The 23,754-nt window shown below is 32.9% G+C and overlaps 1 protein-coding gene across 4 annotated transcripts; it reads left to right on the top strand.

The window, feature by feature from the left end:
• The first annotated feature begins 2,067 nt into the window (after window positions 1-2,067).
• On the top strand, window positions 2,068-12,952 carry LOC21385658 (inositol hexakisphosphate and diphosphoinositol-pentakisphosphate kinase VIP2). Of its 4 annotated transcripts, none has more exons than XM_024172187.1 (31): window positions 2,068-2,255; window positions 2,493-2,578; window positions 2,720-2,779; window positions 2,965-3,011; window positions 3,281-3,364; window positions 3,829-3,892; window positions 4,343-4,496; window positions 4,700-4,770; window positions 5,264-5,368; window positions 5,541-5,633; window positions 6,046-6,120; window positions 6,508-6,593; window positions 6,801-7,004; window positions 7,083-7,182; window positions 7,283-7,353; window positions 7,537-7,618; window positions 7,782-7,940; window positions 8,030-8,072; window positions 8,275-8,360; window positions 8,511-8,573; window positions 8,650-8,724; window positions 8,836-8,955; window positions 9,167-9,408; window positions 9,727-9,771; window positions 10,312-10,378; window positions 10,652-10,723; window positions 10,850-11,154; window positions 11,247-11,304; window positions 11,395-11,562; window positions 11,985-12,059; window positions 12,171-12,952. In XM_024172187.1, exons 2-31 carry the CDS (start codon window positions 2,516-2,518, stop codon window positions 12,432-12,434), a joined length of 3,201 nt encoding a protein of 1,066 aa, XP_024027955.1. In that variant the 5' UTR covers window positions 2,068-2,255; window positions 2,493-2,515; the 3' UTR covers window positions 12,435-12,952. The 4 variants fall into 4 exon arrangements, with proteins under 4 accessions (XP_024027955.1, XP_024027953.1, XP_024027948.1 ...); XM_024172185.1 differs by having other exon boundaries at window positions 2,493-2,596; window positions 8,278-8,360; XM_024172180.1 differs by having other exon boundaries at window positions 2,493-2,596.
• The last annotated feature ends 10,802 nt before the right edge of the window (window positions 12,953-23,754 follow it).

Here is a 23,754-nt window from a genome sequence, read left to right as displayed (position 1 = left end):
GAGATATATTTTGGATAAAGAATGGTAATAGAAGACCAAATTCCGTTGCATATGACAAAAAAAAAATTGAATAATTCCAAGTAAAAATTACAAGACGTGACCTACTTTTAGAGTTGATTTAAAATGTGACTTACTTTTTTAAATATCACATATATGACTTTTTTTTTTTAAAAATCTCATTTTTTGACATTTCAAATACACCCTTCCATTTATTTTGCTGGGCGTTTTTTGTATATAACTAACTGCCATATTTTTCTCTTCCAGCACAATCCGTCCTAATAGAACATATCATTAAAATAGAACATCATTAATAGATTGTAATATCAATTATAATGTAATAGAACAACCCATCCTAATAGAACATCATTAATGTAAAGTAATATGGATTATAATGTAATAGAACAACCGATCCTAATATCAATTATAAAATAGAACATCATTATGTAAATTCAATTATAATGTAATAGAACATCATTAAAATACTAACATATCATTAAAATAGAAACTTTATTTTTGGGATTTGAATTTTTTAAAATAAATAGATATCCCACAAATCGTGGAAAAATGTATAACAATAAGTGATATATCATTATAAAATTAATAATGTAATAACATATTACGTTATTTAAATATTATTATATAATTAGATCTGAGATATTCTCAAACCTAAGTTATATTTCAATTAAAAAGTAATAATTCAGTCACATGTCTAAATCACGCTAATTCCAAACGTTCTAGACCCGCGGGATAAAGTACAAAATCAGAGAACTATTAGCCGCCAACGATCTTGTTATGCTTCTACTAACCACGTCAATCCTACGGTTCTCACGTGAGCGAATGGGCATTTTGACCCCGGCGGTGCGCTTTGACTCTATTAAATTAGTACGAGTACGACCCGTCTCCTTCGAGTTAGAATTCTCCAATTAATCTTTAACAAAGGCCCTTAATCAATATGCGATTAGTCAATATAGTGGGGCATATTCTAGAGTACATGACTGAGAGGAAAAAAAATGGAATATCATGTTTTTTATTAGAAGAATTCTTTAGTATGTTCGAAACAAAACAATCTTATTTTTTTTCCCTCCGTACACAATGCGACATCAAATTTAAGTTTCATCCCGTCTTACTTAAAGTTCGTTTAGTTCGCTGATTCGAGTTTTTAATTTAAATTGAGATGTAACTTTATGTGATAATTTTTTATTTTAACAAAAAAAAAATAGATGTGATTATTTTTGAGAATTTTTTTACTGTAATAAAAATCGAATCGGCGAAATAAATGAAGCCTTATAACTCGACGTAATCATCATCCAACCTTTCACTCTTTTATTTTGTAAATTTTAAGTAATATAACTCAAGAAAGGCACAATACCAATGAAACCCACCATGAAATTTTTCAATGAATTGGAAATCTTACCTCCCCCTCGTGAATTTATTTATTTTTTGTTGATATATAAATTTATTTTTTTAAAGGAAAAGGTATGCAATCCTCATGCAGTGACTTCACATAATGATAATACCCAACACACCTAGAAAATATAAAACAGTACTCACGTGAGCTATAACTCGGGATGACATTCATTATCTCACTCTATACATATATTTTATTGAAATAATTAAGTGGGGGTTTTTTTTTTTTTGAGAGTATAAAGTATACATTAAAAACAAGATAGTACAGTAATATGCGCATGTAGCAGAATGACTTAAATTACTCAAGCTGGAAAATCATGAGAAAATGCTGGACCATTGTCAGGTAGATCTCAACGCTAGACATCCAAGTTCCAACCAATTTAATTAATTTAGTATTGACCCAAGAAATTTCACTATACACTTTGACCATATATTATTATACTCTTGAATCTTGATGACAGTTTTTGGGTACCAGAAAAGCCTAAAAGAAAAGAAACAAACAAATGAGACACATCCAAGTCTTCAAGTCGAGGAGGCCATACTGACGCAGACGCCAACAATCAAGATAATCCAAAATCCTTAGAACACCTTTCCACGTCAAGAAAATCACATTCCCTTTTACCTGCATATTCCAGAATCCAAAAATCTTCATCTCCAAACACCGCCCTTACGCATATATATAAATATAAATACACAATTATTATTTTCGCGGATTTTCCTCTGGCTCCTAACGCTCCTCACACTTTCTCTCTCCTCCTCTGATCTTTTTTCCGTGACTCGCCTCCATACTTTCTCTCTCCTATCCGAGTCGGTGGTCCGAGCTTCGTCAGATTTGCTTTTCTTTTCCGGTATTTATCTCCTCTGCTTTCGCTACATGCATTACACTCATATTATATATACATATATACATATATACACACTTGTTTGTGTATCAGAAGTATTGTATATTTGTATTTGTATGCGTTTCGAAGGGCTTTACGCGATCATCAATGGCGGTGAATCGCTGATGAGGTTGAGCTTGTTGTTTTGTTTTTGAACTGGATTTGAGCTGTGGAAGCCTTACTGACGAAGGAGATTGGATTCAGATTCTGTGGTTTTAGGGACAGAAATGGAGGAGGACGGAGATGTTGGGAAGAAAATCACGATTGGAGTATGCGTGATGGAAAAGAAGGTGAAAAGTGGTCCCGAGGTTCTTCTTGTTCTACTACACTTTTTATATTTATTTTTATTTTTTTCTTTCATTTTAGTCCAAAACACATTGCACTCGCGTATGAATGTGCATATGTAGAGCTAATCTCTTCGCTGAATGTAGATGTTCTCGGCGCCAATGAAACAGATCCTTGATAGATTACAGGCATTTGGTGAATTTGAGGTAGATGTTCGTTTTGATCTGATTCGTGCTGAGTGCGTGCTCTTTTATATGGTTCTTGATTTATAATTCTGTTTTCTGAGCAAATTTAGATGCAGATTTTGTTTGGATTGTGAAATCAGTTGAGATTCTGAAATCACGTTAGTTTGAACAACTTTCTTATAGTTCTCTTGTGTCTGTTCTGATAGATAATACATTTCGGAGACAAGGTCATTCTTGAAGATCCAATAGAAAGGTACATTTTCACATAATTAGGTGAAGCGTGATGATCAATCTTTGTTTGCGTCTTTTTTAGGATCGTACAGTTTTACGACAATGTATTTAATCAAAAGGAGTTAGCTCATGTCTATGATTGTGTCTCAAAATTCTTTTTTTCCTGTAAAGAAATGCTAGCAACAGTGTGAAAATGACTGTAGTCTGTTGTGTAGCATGTACGACATGGGAGAGCTATAGCAGACATTTTGGTGTTGGTGGCTTGTGACTGTTTGATTCATGTTGTTTCAGCTGGCCTATATGTGATTGCTTGATTGCCTTCTATTCCACTGGATATCCTCTTGAGAAGGCCGAAGCATATGCTGCTTTAAGAAAGTAAGAATTTGAATTTATTATGTTCTCGTTCCAGTAGATTCATAAATGTATCATTTTCAGTCAGAAATAGCTAGTGAAGAGTTATCCATCTAATATCAAGAAAACTATTCCTGAAGATGCCTCTCAGTTTCTAATAGATCCATGAAATTCCTCTCCGAGTTCAATTTACTTCCAGAAAAGGAGCATTCAATTAATTGTTTTAAGGATTGTTGGTGAACAAGAAAAAAGGCACGCGTTGGGGGTTGGGCAATATAATGGAAATTAGGTGTTTGCTTGGCTCTTAGAATAAATGAAAGAAATATTTTTGTCTCATTTATTTGCTATTTTGTTATTATTATTCAGTAGTTCTTGTAACTATTTTTTAGAACCTGTTAAATTTTTCACGACCCTTTAGTATTCAAATAGTAGGAGGGTTGTGGTTTTTTTTTTTTTTTGGTCCTGTATTAACTTCATCTCTGATCCAGACCTTTCCTTGTCAATGAGCTGGAGCCACAACACCTGCTTCATGACCGAAGGAAGGTATATGAGGTATGTGCGTGAACTTTCAACTTCTTGTTGGCATTTCCATTTGATGATTGCAGTTTTCATGTTGTTTCCTAGTATTTTTGTGATCATTGCTCAGAACACTGTAAGTCTCCTCAGTCTTTTTTGGTTAGATAAACAGCTCAATTAAAGGTTAAAATTAAAGAGATGGGAAGAGAGAGAGAGAGAGATAATTGGCCCAAAAAGAAAATTTATAAGCTCCATGCTGCATGCATGTATTGGTTCTTCTTATATCTGAATACGTCCTTATGTTGAGACTACTACGCTTAAGCAAAAGTGTTTTGTGAATAGCAATTTCAAACGTTGAGAGCTTGTACTTTTAGCCAAGCTTCTCTGCTTGTTGTTTCTGTTTATATTTTCATCTCCTTTACATCATCTATCAAACTACTTTATCTCCTTTACATCATCTAATACCTTAATCTTGTTTGGCTCAAGCGTCTTGAAATGTTTGGAATTCCTGTTCCAAGATATGCCCTTGTAAATAGGGAGGTGCCTCGTCAAGAACTGGACTATTTTGTTGAGGAAGAAGACTTTGTTGAGGTCCACAATGAGCGTTTTTGGAAACCTTTTGTGGAAAAGCCTGTTCACGGTATGCTATTCATCTGATGATGCTTCATCTGATTGTTGCCAAACTTTTTTTCTTGTATTATATGGACAAAATTGCCTTTAGTGTCAATTTCCTGTCATTTTCTTCTTCAATTTATGGAGTTGACGGCTTTAAGATTTACATCAATATGCAAATATTGCTTTTTCTCTAGTGTTGATATGAGTTTGTCTCATGCTTTGTTGAAGGGGATGATCATAGTATAATGATATACTACCCTAGCTCAGCAGGAGGAGGAATGAAGGAATTATTTAGAAAGGTCAGCTCTATGATTTCCATTTATTTTTTCGTGTCATATGGAGTAAGATAAAATCACATAGAGCATCCTTAGTCTTAGGTGGTTCTTCTACTGAAGAGGCTCTAACGTTCTTGTGGAATGACAATTTTTAAGAAAACCATGATATCTTTCCAAATATGGTAGCCATTTTTTCTCCCAAGAAGGTTGGTTGATGCTTGCTGCCTCCCTAAACCAATCATAATAATTTTTTGTTAGTTCAGGCTTGTGTTTTTCCGAATCCGTTGGCATATAAGTCATAGCAGTGTGCAACCAAAATGTGTTCTTAAGGAGGTATGGATGGTTTGAAAGGTTCAGTAGAGATTTTGCCTCATGCTCTATTTGTGACATGTTTGTGAAATGACATTTAGGAATGCTAGGAGATGTATTCTGATTTCAACTTGGTTAGCTGCTCAGCGGTGATAAGGTCTGGTGCTTATCCATATCCATTTACATATGCTACCACTTTTCGTTTCAGGTTGGCAATCGTTCTAGTGAGTTCCATCCAGAGGTTAGAAGAGTGAGACGTGAAGGCTCCTATATATATGAGGAATTCATGCCAACTGGAGGAACAGATGTCAAGGTTATATAGTTTTGGTCTATATTACTCGATAATGAATTTTTGTTTCGTGAATTGTATAGCAGTCTAGCAGACAAAGGCAGATTCTCTCTATCTTTTGCCTGGTGCATTAACTTCAATGCAATCATTTGTTTTTCTTTTGTATCTACAATTAAATCCTTGCATCTTGTCACAGGTATACACAGTTGGTCCCGAATATGCACATGCTGAGGCAAGGAAGTCTCCTGTTGTCGATGGTGTTGTCATGAGAAACCCCGATGGCAAGGAAGTAAGTACTACATGTAATCCCTTTCTCTGGTCCATCATTCTTAGTTTTTTGTACTTCTGTTATTTATTAGCCATTATGTTATAGCTTATAACTTATCTACCATCTCCTGCATGGCTGCATCTAAGAGATGTGTCTCATAGACGCCTAGAGCATAATTTCAGCACCTCTGGGATTATCAGATATGTTTGTTACTTTAACAAATTTTTTTCATTATCTGATTTGACTAGTGGTGCACTGGTTGAGCTGGTGACTAGTTATCTGTCCTAAACTGTTGATGTTTGAGCTGCTTATAGTAACTATGTATTACACTGCATATTCTACAGCAAGCAGGAGTTGCTGGAGTGAACTAAAATTTTTGGTCAGGACGAGTCGAAAGACACTTGAAACATATGTTTGTTATTTCTATTGACAGGTACGATATCCTGTTTTATTGACACCTATGGAGAAGCAAATGTCAAGAGAAGTCTGTATGGCATTCAGACAAGCGGTATGTCATTTTTATTTGGCACAACACATTCTGTTTCTTGTTACTAGGCATTTTATTATCTATAAGAACTTTTGCCTTTTTTATCATTTTTTATGCTTGTATCAGTTAGCCATTTGCCTGCTCGTGTTTATTGTATGAAATCGTTGTGTTGGCCTTAAATATCCTGGGATTTCTATTCTATTATTTATTTACTTTACCTATAGTTACAGCATTAACAAGTAAGCCTTGAATGTGCTGTGATTTTTTTCTACTTGGAATTATATAGCCTTGATTCAATGAATTTAGCTAGAGTGCGGGGCTAATTGGTCACTGTACATTTCTTTTTTAATCATCTCATTTCCTAATTGCTGGTTATTAATTCTTGACTTATTTTCATTTTTCATGCAGGTTTGTGGATTTGATCTCTTGCGTTGTGAGGGACGCTCCTATGTTTGTGATGTGAACGGGTGGAGCTTTGTGAAGAACTCTTACAAGTAATGCTTTTTTAGATTTGTGTTAATCAAATAGCTCATATTTCGTGGTCTTATGGTTGTCATGCCTAATTTCATCAATCCCTGTCATGATATTGCTGTCTTATATTTCCTTTCAACCTGAAAGTTTAAGTACCGTAATTCTTATGAATCATTTCCTTTTAGTTTTTCCTTCTTCTGACAAGAGCATATTTATTTTTCCTGGTTCAGGTATTATGATGATGCTGCTTGTGTGCTTAGGAAGATGCTTTTAGATGCTAAAGCTCCTCATCTTTCTTCAGCAATTCCACCAACTTTACCATGGAAAACTAACGAACCAAGCCAACCTTCTGAGGGGTTAACTCGCCAAGGAAGTGGAATCATTGGTACATTTGGGCAAGCTGAGTTGCGATGTGTAATCGCCATCATTCGCCAGTATGTCATATCTCTCTCTCTCTCTCTCTAATGGAATGATACTCTTTTCCATTCTTAGCCTTTTTATGTTTTTGGCAGTGGTGATAGAACTCCAAAGCAAAAGGTGAAGCTGAAAGTCACTGAAGAAAAGTTGCTAAACTTGATGTTAAAGTACAATGGAGGAAGGCCTAGATCTGAAGTGATTAGCAACTCCTTTTAGTTTCTTGACGTCTTTTCCTTTTGTTTTGCTAATGATATTGTATAGTTCTAACCACGAGATTTTGGTTCTTTTCTTGTAGACGAAACTGAAAAGTGCTGTGCAGTTGCAAGATCTGCTAGATGCCACTCGGATGCTTGTTCCTCGTACTAGGTACTCTCAAGTTACTTATATTAGTTTCTTTTTAACTTTTCACTGCTTTGTTGATTGTCTTTTTCGATTATTTTTTTCATTCTCCTTGTTATAATTTAGTAATGTTGCATGGCCTAGTCATACTTGATTTTTGTATTAAAGTTTAGTTGTTCTATGTGATTGGTGACTCTCTACATTTTACAGGCCAGGTCGAGAAAGTGACAGTGAAGCAGAAGACTTTGAGCATGCTGAAAAGCTTCGTCAAGTTAAAGCTGTCCTCGAAGAGGTTTTGTGATAATTTCAGACAGCGTTTTTCGTTGAAAGTATCCAGGCCAAATGGTCCAAGTGTATAGATAATATATGTATGAGGTTGAGTCCTGCATTAATTCTATGTACCATTGCACTGGCTCTTATCATTTTGTATCGTCATTGTCCCAAATATATTTCAGGGCGGACATTTCTCTGGAATTTATAGAAAGGTTCAACTTAAGCCACTAAAATGGGTCAAAGTAGCAAAAGCTAATGGTGAAGGTGAGGAAGAACGGCCTGTTGAAGCCCTAATGGTTCTTAAATACGGGGGTGTCCTTACACATGCAGGAAGAAAACAGGTGTGACCTATTACTTTTGGGTCAGTCTTATTTGTTATTATGTATTCAACTTCTGTTTCTTACTTTTATTTTCTCTCGTAAATTTTCAGGCTGAAGAACTTGGTAGATATTTCAGAAACAATATGTATCCAGGTTACTGCCATAATTCTTTTCACTATAATAGACAAAATCCATTTGCTTGAACATATCTCCTAAAAAAAATGTCTATGACTAGCTTTTCTTGCAAAGTGACATTCTGTAGACATCCAGATTCCTGAATATCATGATTTAGATTCAGTATAAAATCTCATGTTAAATCTTTAGGGTACTTTCATAATGAGTTTATAAAATATAGCAGGTGAAGGAACTGGCCTGCTTCGCCTCCATAGTACATATCGTCATGATCTTAAAATCTACAGTTCTGATGAGGGCCGTGTGCAGGTATAATTGCAGCAATACTTGCATCACTTTTTCTTCTTGTTCTATTCGTCTGTTCTCCAAAATTTGGCCTATTTTCTTTTGTTTATACACGTAATTATTGACTTCAGCATCATTAAGGAGCAGCATTATTAACAATGTAATTGTCAACAGATGTCCGCAGCTGCATTTGCCAAAGGCCTCCTTGATCTAGAGGGACAGCTAACGCCAATCCTGGTCAGCTTTTTCCTTGAGAGAGTCTTGAATGCTTTTGAAAGTTATGGTTTTATGACTGACTATCATATTTTTGAAGGTCTCTCTTGTGAGTAAGGACTCATCTATGTTGGATGGACTTGACAATGCCAGTGTTGAGATAAAAGAAGCCAAGGTTTTCTTGCTTATTTCCTCAGGTTTTTTTTTTTTTTTTTTTTAAGAAGGATTTCATTGTATGTTCTTGTCCCAGGTAGTGATTTTTTTCTTTCCGCATTATAATTTGCAGGAAAGGCTTAATGAGATTATAACTTCTGGTGCAAAGACAGTTGATAGCAATGGATCACCTTTATGGATGATGGATGGAGCTGGCCTTCCATCAAATGCTTTTGAACTTCTACCCAAACTGGTAATCACATTGAGTTAACAAAACCAAAATTGCCCCCTTTTCTTTCCTTTTATAATCATCCTGCACAACAGAATCTATTAAATTGCTATTAGATTGGTGTAGGATGTAAAAGTGAATAACATGCGCGCGCGTGCACAACATTATCTCTAGTATACCATTGAATGTCAACACGCATTAAGTGGATACTAAAATAATCCTTTTCAATGAATAGGTCGAGCTTACTAAGAAGGTTACAGAACAAGTGAGATTGCTAGCCAAGGATGAAGATGAAGAATTTATTGAGTCCAGCGCTTATGATGTGATTCCCCCTTATGATCAAGCAAAGGCCCTTGGCAAGACTAATATTGATGTTGACCGTATTGCTGCTGGGTTACCATGTGGTAGTGAAGGATTTCTTTTGATGTATGCTCGCTGGAGAAAGCTTGAAAGAGACTTGTATAACGAACGAAAAGTGTGAGTATTTCCCATTTCTATTACTTGGCTGTACTGGATGTGGATTGGCTTGAATGATTGCGTTATATTTCTTTGATACATGAAATGTACGACAGATTCATGGATTCTTTTAAACCTAGGAATGGTTTTGGACATTGGACAGATTTTAGCAATTTTGAGTATTTAAATTTTGTTTATTACTTAATTTTTGTGAATCTTGAGATAAACTACTTGTTTCTATTTAGTTTTTGTTGAAGTAAAAAAGAAAGCAAAATTGTTATATAAAAATGAGAGAATTTATTTCAAGTGCTTACCTCCGATTTGTGGGTTTACTTGCAGGCGGTTTGACATCACACAAATTCCGGATGTCTACGACTCATGCAAGTAAGTCGCCTGGTATTATCATGTTAGGATGCTAGGCTTTTAAAAATCCTATTGTTTAACAGTTTCTTATGTGTTACTCACCCGTCTGCTGCTGGAAATATTCTCGTCTGGCTTGCATGTTTGTCCTCATATTATCTCATTCTTTATAATCTAGTGCTGCCGTGCTTCGTCTTCTAATTCCGTTGCATCTCCTCACCTCTGCCCTCTACTCTTTAGGTCTTGATTTGAAATATATTTCTTCTGCCAGTGCAAGGTCATAATCATCAAGCCAAAAAAAAAAAAAAAGGCAGCTCAGGTCCCAACTTTACCTGTCCTATGTCCAATGGCAATCAATTATGTATAACATTAAACAATTTGATTTGCTGCAATCAATTATGAATAACATTAAACACTCTGATTTGCTGCAATCAATTACGAATAGCATTAAACAATCTGATCTGCTTTTTATGATTCATTATACATAACATGCCATTACAAAGAATATTATGGGATTATAAAATCTTATTTTCCTCATCTGAATGTGATGTATGTGTTTTCCAGGTATGATCTTTTGCACAATGCACATCTTAATTTAGAAGGCTTGGATGAGCTCTTCAAAGTGGCTCAGGTACAGAATTTGTCAGACTGTGAGGAGAAGTTCCTCTTTCATGAATAGAAAAGGAAAAAAAAAAAGCAGTCTTCAAACACTTCTAGCGAGAGAGATCAAAAAAGAAAATTTCCCCATAGTACTGAATACCGAGGGTGTTAGCAACTTTTGGAAAGGAACTACTTGTATCTTGCCTCTAGCGTATTTGTGTACATATGAGCTGTTGTTTTGAGGGATCAGGTCTATTTCGGTAAATGTTTGGTCTGAACCACTTTCATTGTATTGCTATTTCAGTTACTTGCAGATGGTGTCATCCCAAATGAGTACGGAATCAATCCAAAGCAAAAGCTCAAGATTGGCTCAAAGGTAGCTTCCTGCTATCTTATCCTCTTCTCAGTTTGTTTCTGGTGCTCCAAAACAAAACATCTTTGATTATGGATTAGTGTCTCAATTTGTTTCATTCCTACCTTGACTGTATGTCCTGCATTTCAGATTGCTCGACGTCTGTTGGGTAAGATTCTGATTGATCTGAGAAACACTCGGGAAGAAGCCATCAGTGTTGCTGAGCTAAAGAGTAATCACGATCAAAATTCAGATTTGTCGTCGGAAAAGGATGATGTGGAGTATCCTTCCAAGTTCTACAGTACGAATGATGACATGAAAAGATCAAGCACTAACGATATATTAAAGGTTAAAACTAAGAATGATGACATGAGAAGATCTAGCACTACAAGTGACATATCGATGGACCAGGATGATGACGATGACAAGGAGACCAAATACCGCCTGGATCCAAAGTGAATATTCAAGCCTTTTTCCCATTATTACTACATCTCTAAGCTATAACTGATTCTCATCACATTAATATACCATCTATATTTTCTTTTAGGTATGCAAATGTAAAGACACCTGAACGCCATGTGCGCACACGCCTCTACTTCACATCAGTGAGTATAAAAGCTCTTTCCAACTTATGTCTACAACTACGTAATCTGCTTTAGAAAATTTTAATTAATCTGCATATCCTATATTGACAGGAATCACATATCCATTCTCTCATGAATGTCCTCCGGTATTGTAACCTGGATGAATCTCTTCAAGGAGAGGATAGCCTTGTGTGCCATAGTGCTTTGGAGCGCTTATACAAAACTAAGGAGCTTGACTATATGAGCTACATCGTGCTCAGAATGTTTGAGAACACAGAGGTTGGTAAATTTGACAGATTTAATCTACGTTTAAAGCTAATACAGACCAGCTGTCCTTTGAATTACATGAATAATACCTGTGTGTGAGACCAATCTCCATTTCAGTTCAGAAATTTCTCCAAAAGGTTGTCATAGTATCCGGCAACTATGGTGCGAGTGGTTTTAAAACGGGGCTATTCAGCCTGATAATGGTTCATCTCCTCAATTCAGAGAAACCTTTCTTAAAAGAAAGGTTTCTCATGTTTGGATGTCCCCATCCAATTCAAGACTGATCTTGAAATTAAACGCGACTGTTTTCTGAGCTCTAGCTCTACAATTACAATGTCTCCAATTATACTTCTATTGTAGTATATTTATGCAGTCGTGATGCTGAGCGCTATTTTTTTTTTTTTTTTTTTTTTTGGGTGGAAATGAAACTGCAGGTAGCTCTAGAAGACCCAAAAAGATTCCGGATTGAGATGACTTTTAGCCGTGGTGCAGATTTATCTCCTCTGGAGGTCAGTCAAAGCAACAATATTCGTCGTAGTTGGACATTCTAGATGGAAAGTTGATAAGACATCTTCATGCTTGTTAATTATGCTCTCTGTTTTTCTTTTATTGGCATGCAGAAGAACGACATTGAGGCAGCTTCATTACATCAAGAACATACACTGCCGATAATGGGTCCAGAGAGGCTTCAAGAAGTGGGATCATATCTTACACTGGAGACGATGGAGAAAATGATTCGACCATTTGCAATGCCAGCTGAGGATTTCCCTCCACCATCGACGCCTGCTGGGTTCTCTGGATATTTCTCGAAAAGCGCGGCGGTGCTTGAGCGACTGGTAAATCTTTGGCCTTTCCATAAGCATGCAAATTCGAATGGAAAGTAAGAAGCTCTCTTTGTTTTTCCTCTTTTCATTAACGGCCCATCTCCGTCTTAACCGTAATCTGAACTAAAGGTTGGTTGAACGATCGAAGTCGGTAACTTTGAGCTCTTCTTGGGAAAACACGGGAAACAACAAATCGACTTTTAATCTTTGAAAGGAAAAAAAAAATCGACTTCTTGTTTCTGACGTCGGAAGTAAACGTGGTAATCGGAACTGACATAGTTTTCAGTTTTTATGGGTTTTTTTTTTTTTTTAATGTGAATAATAATTATGTTCGGTTAATGATCTTTTTCACACGTCACCGCAAAATTGGTGTCGTGTAAAACTTTAGTTCCTTGCGTTCAGATTTCAGATTCTTTAATGCCAGAAGTTTCTTGTTCTGTAATAGGATTCGCCCAAGTTTTCAATCAGATTTGTAATATTTTTTTGTTTAGTTTCTTCTCTTCCATAAATTCCCCATTTCTCGAGGAGTTAATTTCACTTATCCTATTGTTATCTATTATTTTATGACAATTAACAAATACAGCTATATATTTTCATGATCTTCTTTAAGAGTTGTTAATCTTATGCTGAAATTATTAAATTAAACATGCCTAGTCGTAAATACTTGCTAGTCTTCGGAAAGAGGGAGAGAGAATACTCTTTTATCTTTTTTTTTTTTTTTCAAAAGAACTTTCGCTTGGATTACAAACGACATGTCGTCTCGTATGAAACCGACAATTTGACTTTTAAATAATACATGACGTTCTTTAGTGATTTCGTCATTTTTGGACGGAGAAGTGCATGCGGTTTACTAAACAAACGACAGCAGATTTATACATCAACTGTATGTAGTCTGAATAAAATCAGTAAACCTTTTTTTTTTTTTTTTTTGAGTAGAGGGAAAGTATGTAAAATAGATGCATGGATGGTGGAAAGAAATCTAACCATTAATGCCCTTTTCTATTCAAGAAACAAGTAAAAATAAATCATGTGATGTTAAAAACAACACATAAAATTTATCCTGGAAGAAGAAATAAGTTATGATAAAGATCAAGGATCAAAAAGTTGTTAGAGACATCAAAGTGAACCTGAAAAAATTGGAGAATTATAAATAAAAGAGTAGAAACATAAATCAAAATCAATATTAAAAGGTAAAAAAGATGGACGTATCTTTAAAATTAAAAATTTCAGTCAGTTGTATAAAAAGATTGACACCATAAACGTTGAAAATGTATAATCTAATGAGGTGAATGCTGCTTGGCTGAGGAAGTAAAGGAAGGTTGTTTAGACCTTCCCTGCAAACCTCTATATCTCCTTATTTGAAATACATAGAAAATGAAAAAACTTAAAAGGAAAATAATAACCAAACTCAAATCTACAATTCTATATACAGTCATTTAAAGTTTGAATAGACGCAATATTACGGAGAAGAGTATCAGTTATTAAAGTTTAAAAATTGGATAGGGATTTCTGAGGATAACTGAATAAAGGCAGTTGTCTTAAAAAATGAAATAACTAACTTATATTTTAATTTTTAATAATTTTTTGAATTGTAAAAATTCGATACAGAAATCTGGGGTTAATTGAAGGAAGGCAGTTATTTTGAATAGAGTTGAGCGTTTACATTGATATCGAGTAACTGAATATAGGCAGTTATCGTATAAGGAGGGAACTTTAAAAAAATTTATTTGTAAAAACAGAGGGAAGAGGTCATGAAACTGCTTTTAAACGAAAACCATTCATACATATTCAAGTTAGAATTAACCTTTCAGAAAGCATAATATGAGAAGAACAAGAGATTTTGAAAAAAAGTGTATTTAAATGAAATACAATAGGGGATAAGGCGTACGATTGAAGCAGCAAATATATTAAAAGACTTAAAAAAGAGAAAATTAATAGTAAGAACTGTTGAAACTCCCATAAGAAAGACTATTTAACTCTTACAAGAAGAGACTAATAAACTTTATAGAAGAGAGATACTGCGTAAATAAATAATTACAACAATGAAAATAATAGAAACAAAATGAGACAAGGTTAAAGGAGACAGTCTCAAGAGAATTATTCATATAAAAAGCAATACTAATAAATTATACAAATATCTGAATCTAATAAACCTAAGAGCAGAGAACCAGTAACAAGTTTGTTCACCCAGAACTAATAACAAACATATAATCGACAGTAATGAAAATATCAAAATTAGATACACGGTATTAATCTAATAAAAACAATGTAGTTGAAATGGAAAGAGAGAAAATATTCAGAAGAGAATCTGCCTCAGGAGGATAGAACAATGAGAAAAAAGATGGTATAATTCTTCTGAAAATAATACTCAAATAGTAAAAAGTGTACACTATCCAAAACAAACGAAAAGGAAAATATGCTCGTCAGTTTTTGCTCAAAACAAGAGGATGTTGCAATTATTGGTAGTTAAAAACTATGCATTACAAACAAATCAGTAAAAAAAACTTCAATACTAGAAGAATGCTGCGTATAAATACCTCTAATCCAAACATGAGAAGTGTAGAAACTATCGACTATGATCGGCAAAACCACCTGACTACTACAGATCGTCCATGTAAAAAAAAAAAAGAAAGAGTAAACTCAAGACACCAATAAACTTTGAACAATGATGTATTATGCAAACACACTTGTCTATCATAAAAAGCATGTCGTTTTACTAGTTTAACAAACTTTAAAGGGTCGCAATTTATTGATAATTTCTTATCTGACTCTATAATACCACTTGTTTGCCTATCAACATGAACAGCAAAGTTTGAAGCCGACTTTAACATCGGCAAACTTTAAAGAACAGACAACACTTTTTTCTCTAATAAAGTGACAAATAGCATCTCGTTTTTCAACCGAAACAACAAAAAAGTTTCCGGACAAATGATGCGTTGTTCTTCGACAAACACAACCACCAGCCTAATCACATTGAGGATTTTTTTTTTTTTTTTTTTTTTACTGAATTAATCATACTGAGCTTACTTCAAGTAGTTTGGTAGGTTGGTTTATTGTCTCGTAATGGAAGTATGAGACTATTTTCAATTTTGCATCCATTGACCTACACAAATAGTCTCTTTAGCTACCACTAATCGAATGTGCGTGTGTGTGTGTGTGTGTGTGTGTGTCTATATATATATATATATATATATATAATTTTCAATAAGCGGATCCCTGGACTAATAGCTACCACTAATCGTCTCTTTAAACACTTTTCCATAATAATAATAAAAAAAAACATTTTATTTTAAAAAAAAGGTTTCTCGTTTTTCTACAAGTTTCCAAACAATATTTAACCTTTTTCCTGAATAATCTTTGACTAGAAGCAACACTAGAATATATACCTTGATAACATTTCTTCATATAACAGCGAGCAAATCATAGGTAGGCGGGGACAAGACACATTCTCCGACGGCACTATTCGACCTAACTTATCTACCTAAACCCACTTCATAATTTTCATGTCACTCGCCCGTTGCGTATTCTCTTCTCCCCCGCACCAAGTCCAAACGCTCCGTCGTGATTCTGCAACGACACAAAATGTGAGCTCTGCCTTCCCACCTTTTTCTTCTTCATAATACAAATGTGGCGTAACTATTTGTTGAGTCTTGTTGTGATTTTTGTTTCCTTTTCACATATTTTTACATCTCTTGGTGACGCTTATCAAACAACAAACTTATAGTGTGCGGCTAGCTATTATTGCTTTTTCATGATTCCACATTTTGTGACCAAACTCTTATCGGTGCCATTTGATAGAGTGGGTGGACATTGTGGGTTCTTCTTTGGTTTGATATATATATATATATATTTCAATTTTGCTGGTATTCAAGATCACAATTAATTAGGTATATAGCAATATTAGGTAATCTAACTTTTTTATATCCGTCTCATTACACAACTTTAATGAAAGAGAGATTGGATTGTCTGATTGTAAATAAAGTGTTTGACAAAGGATGGTTGGGGTTATCACTAAATATCTTTTAGAATAACAATTAAAAAGAGAATCTTATAATGGAAAGCTTTATTTAGCTTCGAATTACATGATTTCTTCTTATCAACTTTTCGCACTCGGAATCCTTTTTTTTTTTTTTTTTTTTTTTTTTTCCCCTTTTTTTTTTTTTTTTTTTTTTTGTTTCCCCTCTTTATTTTTAGCTTTTGTTAGCCATGTTTTAAAACAGGATTCGATTACAACCCTCCAACTCAGGCTGAGAATAAAGGAACCCAATGTTCAAAGATTATATACCACCTAATGCATACAACTGTCCATAAAAACCAATAATTACCTTATCTCTTTCTTATTATTGGCACTATATGTTTTTTCATTTGTAAGCTATGAATCTAAAATGCATGTCATTGTCCACGTATTATGATTATTTTTGCTTATTTTATATTTTCTCTCTCTCTTAGTTAGATAATGTTTCTAAAACCTTCCTTTTTCAAACTCATTTAATATTTTCTAAAAAATAATCAAATCTAATTTCTTGACTTTATTAATTTAATCTCTCTGTAAAATCAAAAACCTATTTCCCTCATGATGATTAGTGCTACTTAATGCTATTATTTGTTGTAATTGTTATCGTAGCTTCTACACATTTGATTACCTGTACACTGACGACTGGTTTATTCTCAAATAAGACAAAATGTGGATGGCGCGTAATAAAGGGAAGATTGCTGAAAAGAGAAGCATATCTCTAGTTTGTGTCACTTTCTTTCAATATCAATGGAAACTTCACTCTGATGTCTCTTATGCTAATGGTTACTTTTCTTCACGTCTCTGTAGCCGAAAGACCAATTATTTGTGAGATTTTACTGAGAATGTGCTTCTATTTGCTAAAGTAATGACCCTGAGCAGACGTATGGATGAGCATTATTCAGAAAACGTGGAAGGCCATTAACATTTCAATCCTAATATTCAAAGGCAAAGAGGAATTCTTAGCAAAATAAATTATGTTTTGTATTTTTTTTCATGCTTCTTGCTAAGGCCATTATTATTTTTATTGGTCTATTGACAACACAACTTCTTTGAGGAGCATACCAAACGAAAAAGCTGTGTAACAATAAAAATTTAGAAGTCGATGAGCAAAACGCGTATTTTGTTGCGAATTAAATCCCTGGAAATTGAAGCGTCTTTCTTGTTGGGAACGTGTAAACAAAAGTAACACATTGGTTAGACATAGAATGGATTATATGGGTTTAAAAGACTTTGGTTACTCTCTGAAATTAAACCCTGATTAATTAGAAAAACGCAGGGTGCTCAAAATGGGTTTTTTTTTTTTCCTTCTCTTATCACGAATCAGTATTGAGTTGGCAAAGACATGGAACTTTCTCATGCTATAATGCAGTGATTCCATTCTGCGTAGAATTGGACGATCAATATCCATAAAGAAAAAAAGAGAATATTAACAAATAGTGGTTCATCGTATTTTATTTGTGTTTGTGTGCGTTTTGATTAGCAAAAAAAACAAAATACGTCAAAGAGAGAATTTTTATTGGCCCTTTTAGCTTTTATGAACAGGCATGCAGCTTCGTGATCAAATAAACTCAAGATAAGAAATCCGGCAATGTGTAACTTGCTTTACATTATTTTATTGAGCTTATTACATTGACGTCCTTATATTTTGTCAAACTAATAAAGACACTCCCTTAACCAAAACTAATCACGTTAACACTCTCGGACTTTTTATAAAAATTACACGGACACTCTCTCCCCGCTCGGAAGAGGACGGGAAGCATTTCTAGCTCAATAATTTGAATATTCTTTTGAGAAGGCCTTTGTCTACTAACCAAGAAAAGATGATTGAAGCCTCTCATAGGCCTTATCTTATTCCTATTAAGGTGCCCAACAGCTTTTATGGGACCGTTAGTTGAACCTTGAGTTAACTGTTAATTTTGATCGTTAAATTTAAAAAAAAAAAAAATCAAAATGCCCCTCTATTTATCAAAAAATGTTTTTAAGTTGTACATACTATTAAAAAAGTCGTTTATACCCTTATTTAGCATAAAAAATGAGTTTAGTTAATTTTTACACATTTATAACTATAATTTTTACTCTAATAAAAACAAATCTTTTTTTATTTTTTTCTAAAAATCCTTTGTCCATCCACTAAACTAGCACATTAAAATTAAAAACCATTTAATATTTGGTGCATTATTAGGACCAACTATATTATAATGAAAATTAATTTAATTGAAAGAATAAATTAATTTGGACAATTTTATCCTAATAATGAAACAAAAATATAGTTTAAATTAAACTTAAAACATTAATGACAAAAAAAATATAATACAAAAAAATAAATGCATTAACTTTTTTTAACGTATTTTTACATTAACCCTTTAAAAAAATTTACAACACATCCTAACACAATTTTTTATTAAAAAAAATCAAATAAAAAATAAAGATAACAAATTTAACATAGGGGTAGTTTTGACATTTTCCACTGAAATTTAACATTGTTTCAGATAGGAAGTGTTGCTGTAATTAAATTCAGTCAAAGAATGTCACTATAATTTTGATAAAACACAAATAAGTCCTATTTTATTTTGATTGATTAGTCTGTCCTTTTAAACTGATCAACGTTTGGATTGAAATGAAACGACAGACAAATAAAGTTTATTAATCGATGGAGATATCATATTATATATGATCAATAGATTGAATTCAAAGTGCGCACATAATTAAGTTTATGGGTTTATTTCATCTGTCGTTAGCCAATATAAAATGAAGAAAAAGATATATGTGGCGTACGTTATACGAAAAAGGGGATAAGGGACTATTACATTGAAAAAGAAATTGCGAATAAAATCGTGTAAATTTTGATTTAAAATGGACAATATCATACCAAGTGAAAGTACATGTCGTTATATTATAGTACCAGAGCTTATACCTAATTAAAAGTGTGGCCAACAACGACGTTGAGCCCTAAAAAGAGAGGTGATTGTGACATAAAAGTAAACTATAAGTGATAATTTATAAAAAACGATGCCGCCTCTCAATAATATGAGGCCTTTGTCGATCCTAGAGATGATAAACCAAAAAAATCACTCATTTTTAATTTTTTAAAGTGGCACAACGAACTCAATTGTAAAATGAGTTTAAGAAGTAGAACCTCACGTAACATCGGTTACTTAAGCAAGTGAAAAACAAAGAATTATTAAATTAAATGTATATACACGTATAAAAATTGTTAGCGTTATTTTTTTGTTATTTTCTACATTTATTATTTGACACGTAAATTTTATTAATATAATATATTATTATTTAGTAGAATCTACGTGTTAAATAATACATACAGAAAATGATAAAAAATGACATAAAATTTTCATACACACATATTTACATCAAAGTACACACACGCACTACTCATGAAGAAACTTCTGCAAGGAAGCAAACCAAAGAAAATCACTGGGAAAAAAAAAAAGAAAAGAAAGAAAAAAGACACCGTGGGCACAACAACATTATGGGCAGCAAGATCTCGGGATATATAAAAGAAAACGCGCAAGTAAAATATACAAGTTGCATGCATATATTTGTAGGGAAGAAAAATAAAAAGAAAGAAAGAAACACGTATGTAGTCGTAAAAATTTACGGGAGATTTATTTTTTTAAAAAAAAAATTACCCGAGAGAATTTCACCACGTTTTTCACGGAGCATCCATTAATTATAAATTAATTAAGTAAATATCGTCATAAAACTTTGTTCCAGAAGGGTGTAGTACTGGTAGCGTCGACCTTTGAGGCTTTTACTAAGAGTGACCGCCTAACAGAAAAATCGGTACAACTTGTTACCGTACCAAGGGGAAAAAAATAGGTTTGTAATTTTCTCTACTGAATAACAAAATAAAAAAGAAAAAAGAAAAAGAAATAAAGACAGAATGCACCATGTGTTTAATTAAAGTAGACTATGACTTATTCAGTTTATCGATTTAAGTTTTTAATTTTAAATTTTTACAGTTAGAAACTCTCAAAAAATGTTACATTTAATTTTTTTTACTACAGTTAAAAATTCTTAAAAAATATCACATATCAACTCAAATTCTCAAAGCGAATGAGACAGAATAATAGTTAGGAATGAGAAAGGTTACCAAAATACGTGTCCACAAAGACCTTTTATGATACACAGACGTGTTAGAGAATCTCACTTATTTTTATTTTTACATACATAAAAAAACTAAAAATCTTTTTCTCTCTTTTGATATGCGTCACTGTGATAAGGTTTCTCATTTTTTTTTTATTTTTACATACATAAAAAAACTAAAAATCTTTTTCTCTCTTTTGATATGTGTCACTGTAATAAGGTTTCTCATTTTTTTTTGACTCATGACATTTTTTTTTCTTTTCTTGTTTTTTAAAATATTTTCATGATTTATATTTTCTTTATTCATATTTCTTTTTTATTTTTTAATTTTTACTAAACTAAACCTTAAGAAATAATAAGTTAAAAAATAAAAATTTTGAAGAAAATTTAAATCTCTGCACTAAAAAAAATGTAACGCGCTGAATGTACATTGAACACACGTGGGTTGCACATGCTCTCAACTAGTAATCAAGAATGAGAGAAAAAGACGAAGGCAAATTGAAGAAAATGACTGAGGCCCGTTCATTTCGCTAATTTGAGTTTAGAATTCGAGTTTTGCTATAGTAAAAAGCTCTCACAAAAATCACATCTAACTTTTTTGCTACAGTAAAAAGCTCTCACATAAAGTCACATCTCAACTCGAATTAAAAACTCGAATCAGCGAACTAAACGGGCCCTGAATTCTCTCACAGCCAGTTTCTGTGACTTTTCTGGTGCTAAATGTCTTATCTCAGTTGTAATCTTCTTTGTTTGTGTGTGGGTAGGATGTGGTCCATTTTTTTCTTCATGATTTTTATCTACACTTTCAGAATATGGAAGGAAGAATATCAAAAAGCTCAATAAGAAAATTTTTTGATAGGTTGGGTATAAATAAATGCTATATCAGTAGGTCACAAGTTTTAAAGCTCAGATTTTCATCAAATTTCATGAAACTATTATATTTTATTAATCTGTGGTAAATAATTGTATCGTATTATTATTATTTTTTTTTTGTAGGTTATTTTTCACACTGTAGTCCCTACTTAAAAATTATCCTACTTTGTACCCGGCCTTTGGAGTTATTATTTTCAAAAGTTTGTTAGAACAACGGGTAACTTTCTTCTTTAATTGCATAATGCACAACATTTTAAAGTGATATTTTGTGTGTGGGAGGAAATATGCTCTTTTCCATGGAGACGACATATATATGGTTTACGTTTACTGAAAGGAAAAACAAAAATAAAAAGAAGGAAGGTCGCTGTCTCACACCTCCAATTCTCTTATATACTTTTTGACCTTTCAATTTACATACCTATAATACATTTTCACTCACTTGAAAATTACCTTAGAACATATCTTATCTCAACAAAATACAATACGGTATGTCTTATCTCTCTACTACTCACATTTAGTGGACGTTTAGTTCATAGATTCGGAATTATTCTCATTTTACGTGTATTTTTTGTGAGAGAAAAATACTGTAGAGAACCATGAATTATTATTCAGAATCAGAGACGAATCTATGCTCTTTTCCATGGAGACGACATATATATGGTTTACGTTTACTGAAAGGAAAAACAAAAATAAAAAGAAGGAAGGTCGCTGTCTCACACCTCCAATTCTCTTATATACTTTTTGACCTTTCAATTTACATACCTATAATACATTTTCACTCACTTGAAAATTAGCTTAGAACATATCTTATCTCAACAAAATACGGTATGTCTTATCTCTCTACTACTCACATTTAGTGGACGTTTGGTTCATAGATTCAGAATTATTCTCATTTTACGTGTATTTTTTGTGAGAGAAAAATACTGTAGAGAACCATGAATTATTATTCAGAATCAGAGACGAATACAGAAAATAAACATCCCATTAGTGAGTCCCACCACATGGGTCCCACCAAATGGAGCCCGCTGGATGTGAATAAGGAGAGAATTCCAGTTTGGATGATAAGGATTTTTCAATGATATGTAGTAAAAATAAAGTTATCACATTGTTATTATTATTATTATTTACCGAACAAGAATTAAAAGATTTTCAAACCTTTAAAAAGTGACGGAGTTTGATAGTTAATTTTGGCGATTTGCGGTGTTCAGCCCTTGTTTAGTTGTTTGGTTGTTTAGTTCAAATATTAAGCTACTCTTATTGATTTTTGTATGATTGAAACACATACTTTAGATAATTTATGGGCAAAATAGTCTTTCCATAAATACATTTCAACTTGAAATTATAAAAAAGGGGCAAACTTAAAGCAAAAATACAAATATATATGGTGCGTTTGGAATTGATTTTTACTTATTTTTTAAAATATTTTTCACACCTTTTGAGGCACGAAAATAAAAACGGCATTCAAACCGTGTTTGTTTAGCAAATATTTTGAAAACGAAAACGAAAATAAATAAAAAAAACAATGAGAATGATTTTTGTGAAGGAATTAGAAAATGGTTGAAAATCGTTTTCCCTTTTCTTTTTTCATTTCTTAGTACTTATCAACAATGTTATAATATATTAATTAATAATTATAACCAAACATGATTTCACTTTTTTATTATACTCAAAATAATTTCTTAAAAAATCAAACAAAAAAAATTTTAAAATCGGTCACAGAATTATTCTCAAAATAATATTATTGATAAAATCATTTTGAAAACATTACTAAACGAGCACATATAGGCTTAGTTTGGTATTGATTTTCCCTCTCAAAATCAGCTTTTGCTTGTAGCAAAAGCTGATTTGAGTGTTTGGTAAATCTCCTCAAAAGTGCTTTTTGAAGAATTTACAGTCAAAATCAGAAGCAACACAAAGATAACTTTAATTTTTAGATTGCACGGGAATCATCATAGTACAATTAATGAAACTTTCATAATACCCATAATACCCCTAATCAAATTTAAAATTTACAATCTTCCCAATCTAAAATTCAGACTCGTAATATAAATTTTAAAATCGGTCACAGAATTATTCTCAAAATAATATTATTAATAAAATCATTTTGAAAACGTTACTAAACGAGCACATATAGGCTTAGTTTGGTATTGATTTTCGCTCTCAAAATCAGCTTTTGCTTGTAGCAAAAGCTGATTTGAGTGTTTGATAAATTTCCTCAAAAGTGCTTTTTGAAGAATTTACAGTCAAAACCAGAAGCAACACAAAGATAACTTTAATTTTTAGATTACACGGGAATCATCATAATACAATTAATGAAACTTTCATAATACCCACAATATCCCTAATAAAATTTAAAATTTACAATCTTCCCAATCTAAAATTCAGACT

This window comes from Morus notabilis, unplaced genomic scaffold (genome assembly GCF_000414095.1).
Source record: "Morus notabilis unplaced genomic scaffold, ASM41409v2 Scaffold1681, whole genome shotgun sequence".
Taxonomy (NCBI): domain Eukaryota; kingdom Viridiplantae; phylum Streptophyta; class Magnoliopsida; order Rosales; family Moraceae; genus Morus; species Morus notabilis.
Note: the sequence above shows the minus strand (reverse complement) of the source record. Positions and strands in the feature narration are given on the sequence as shown.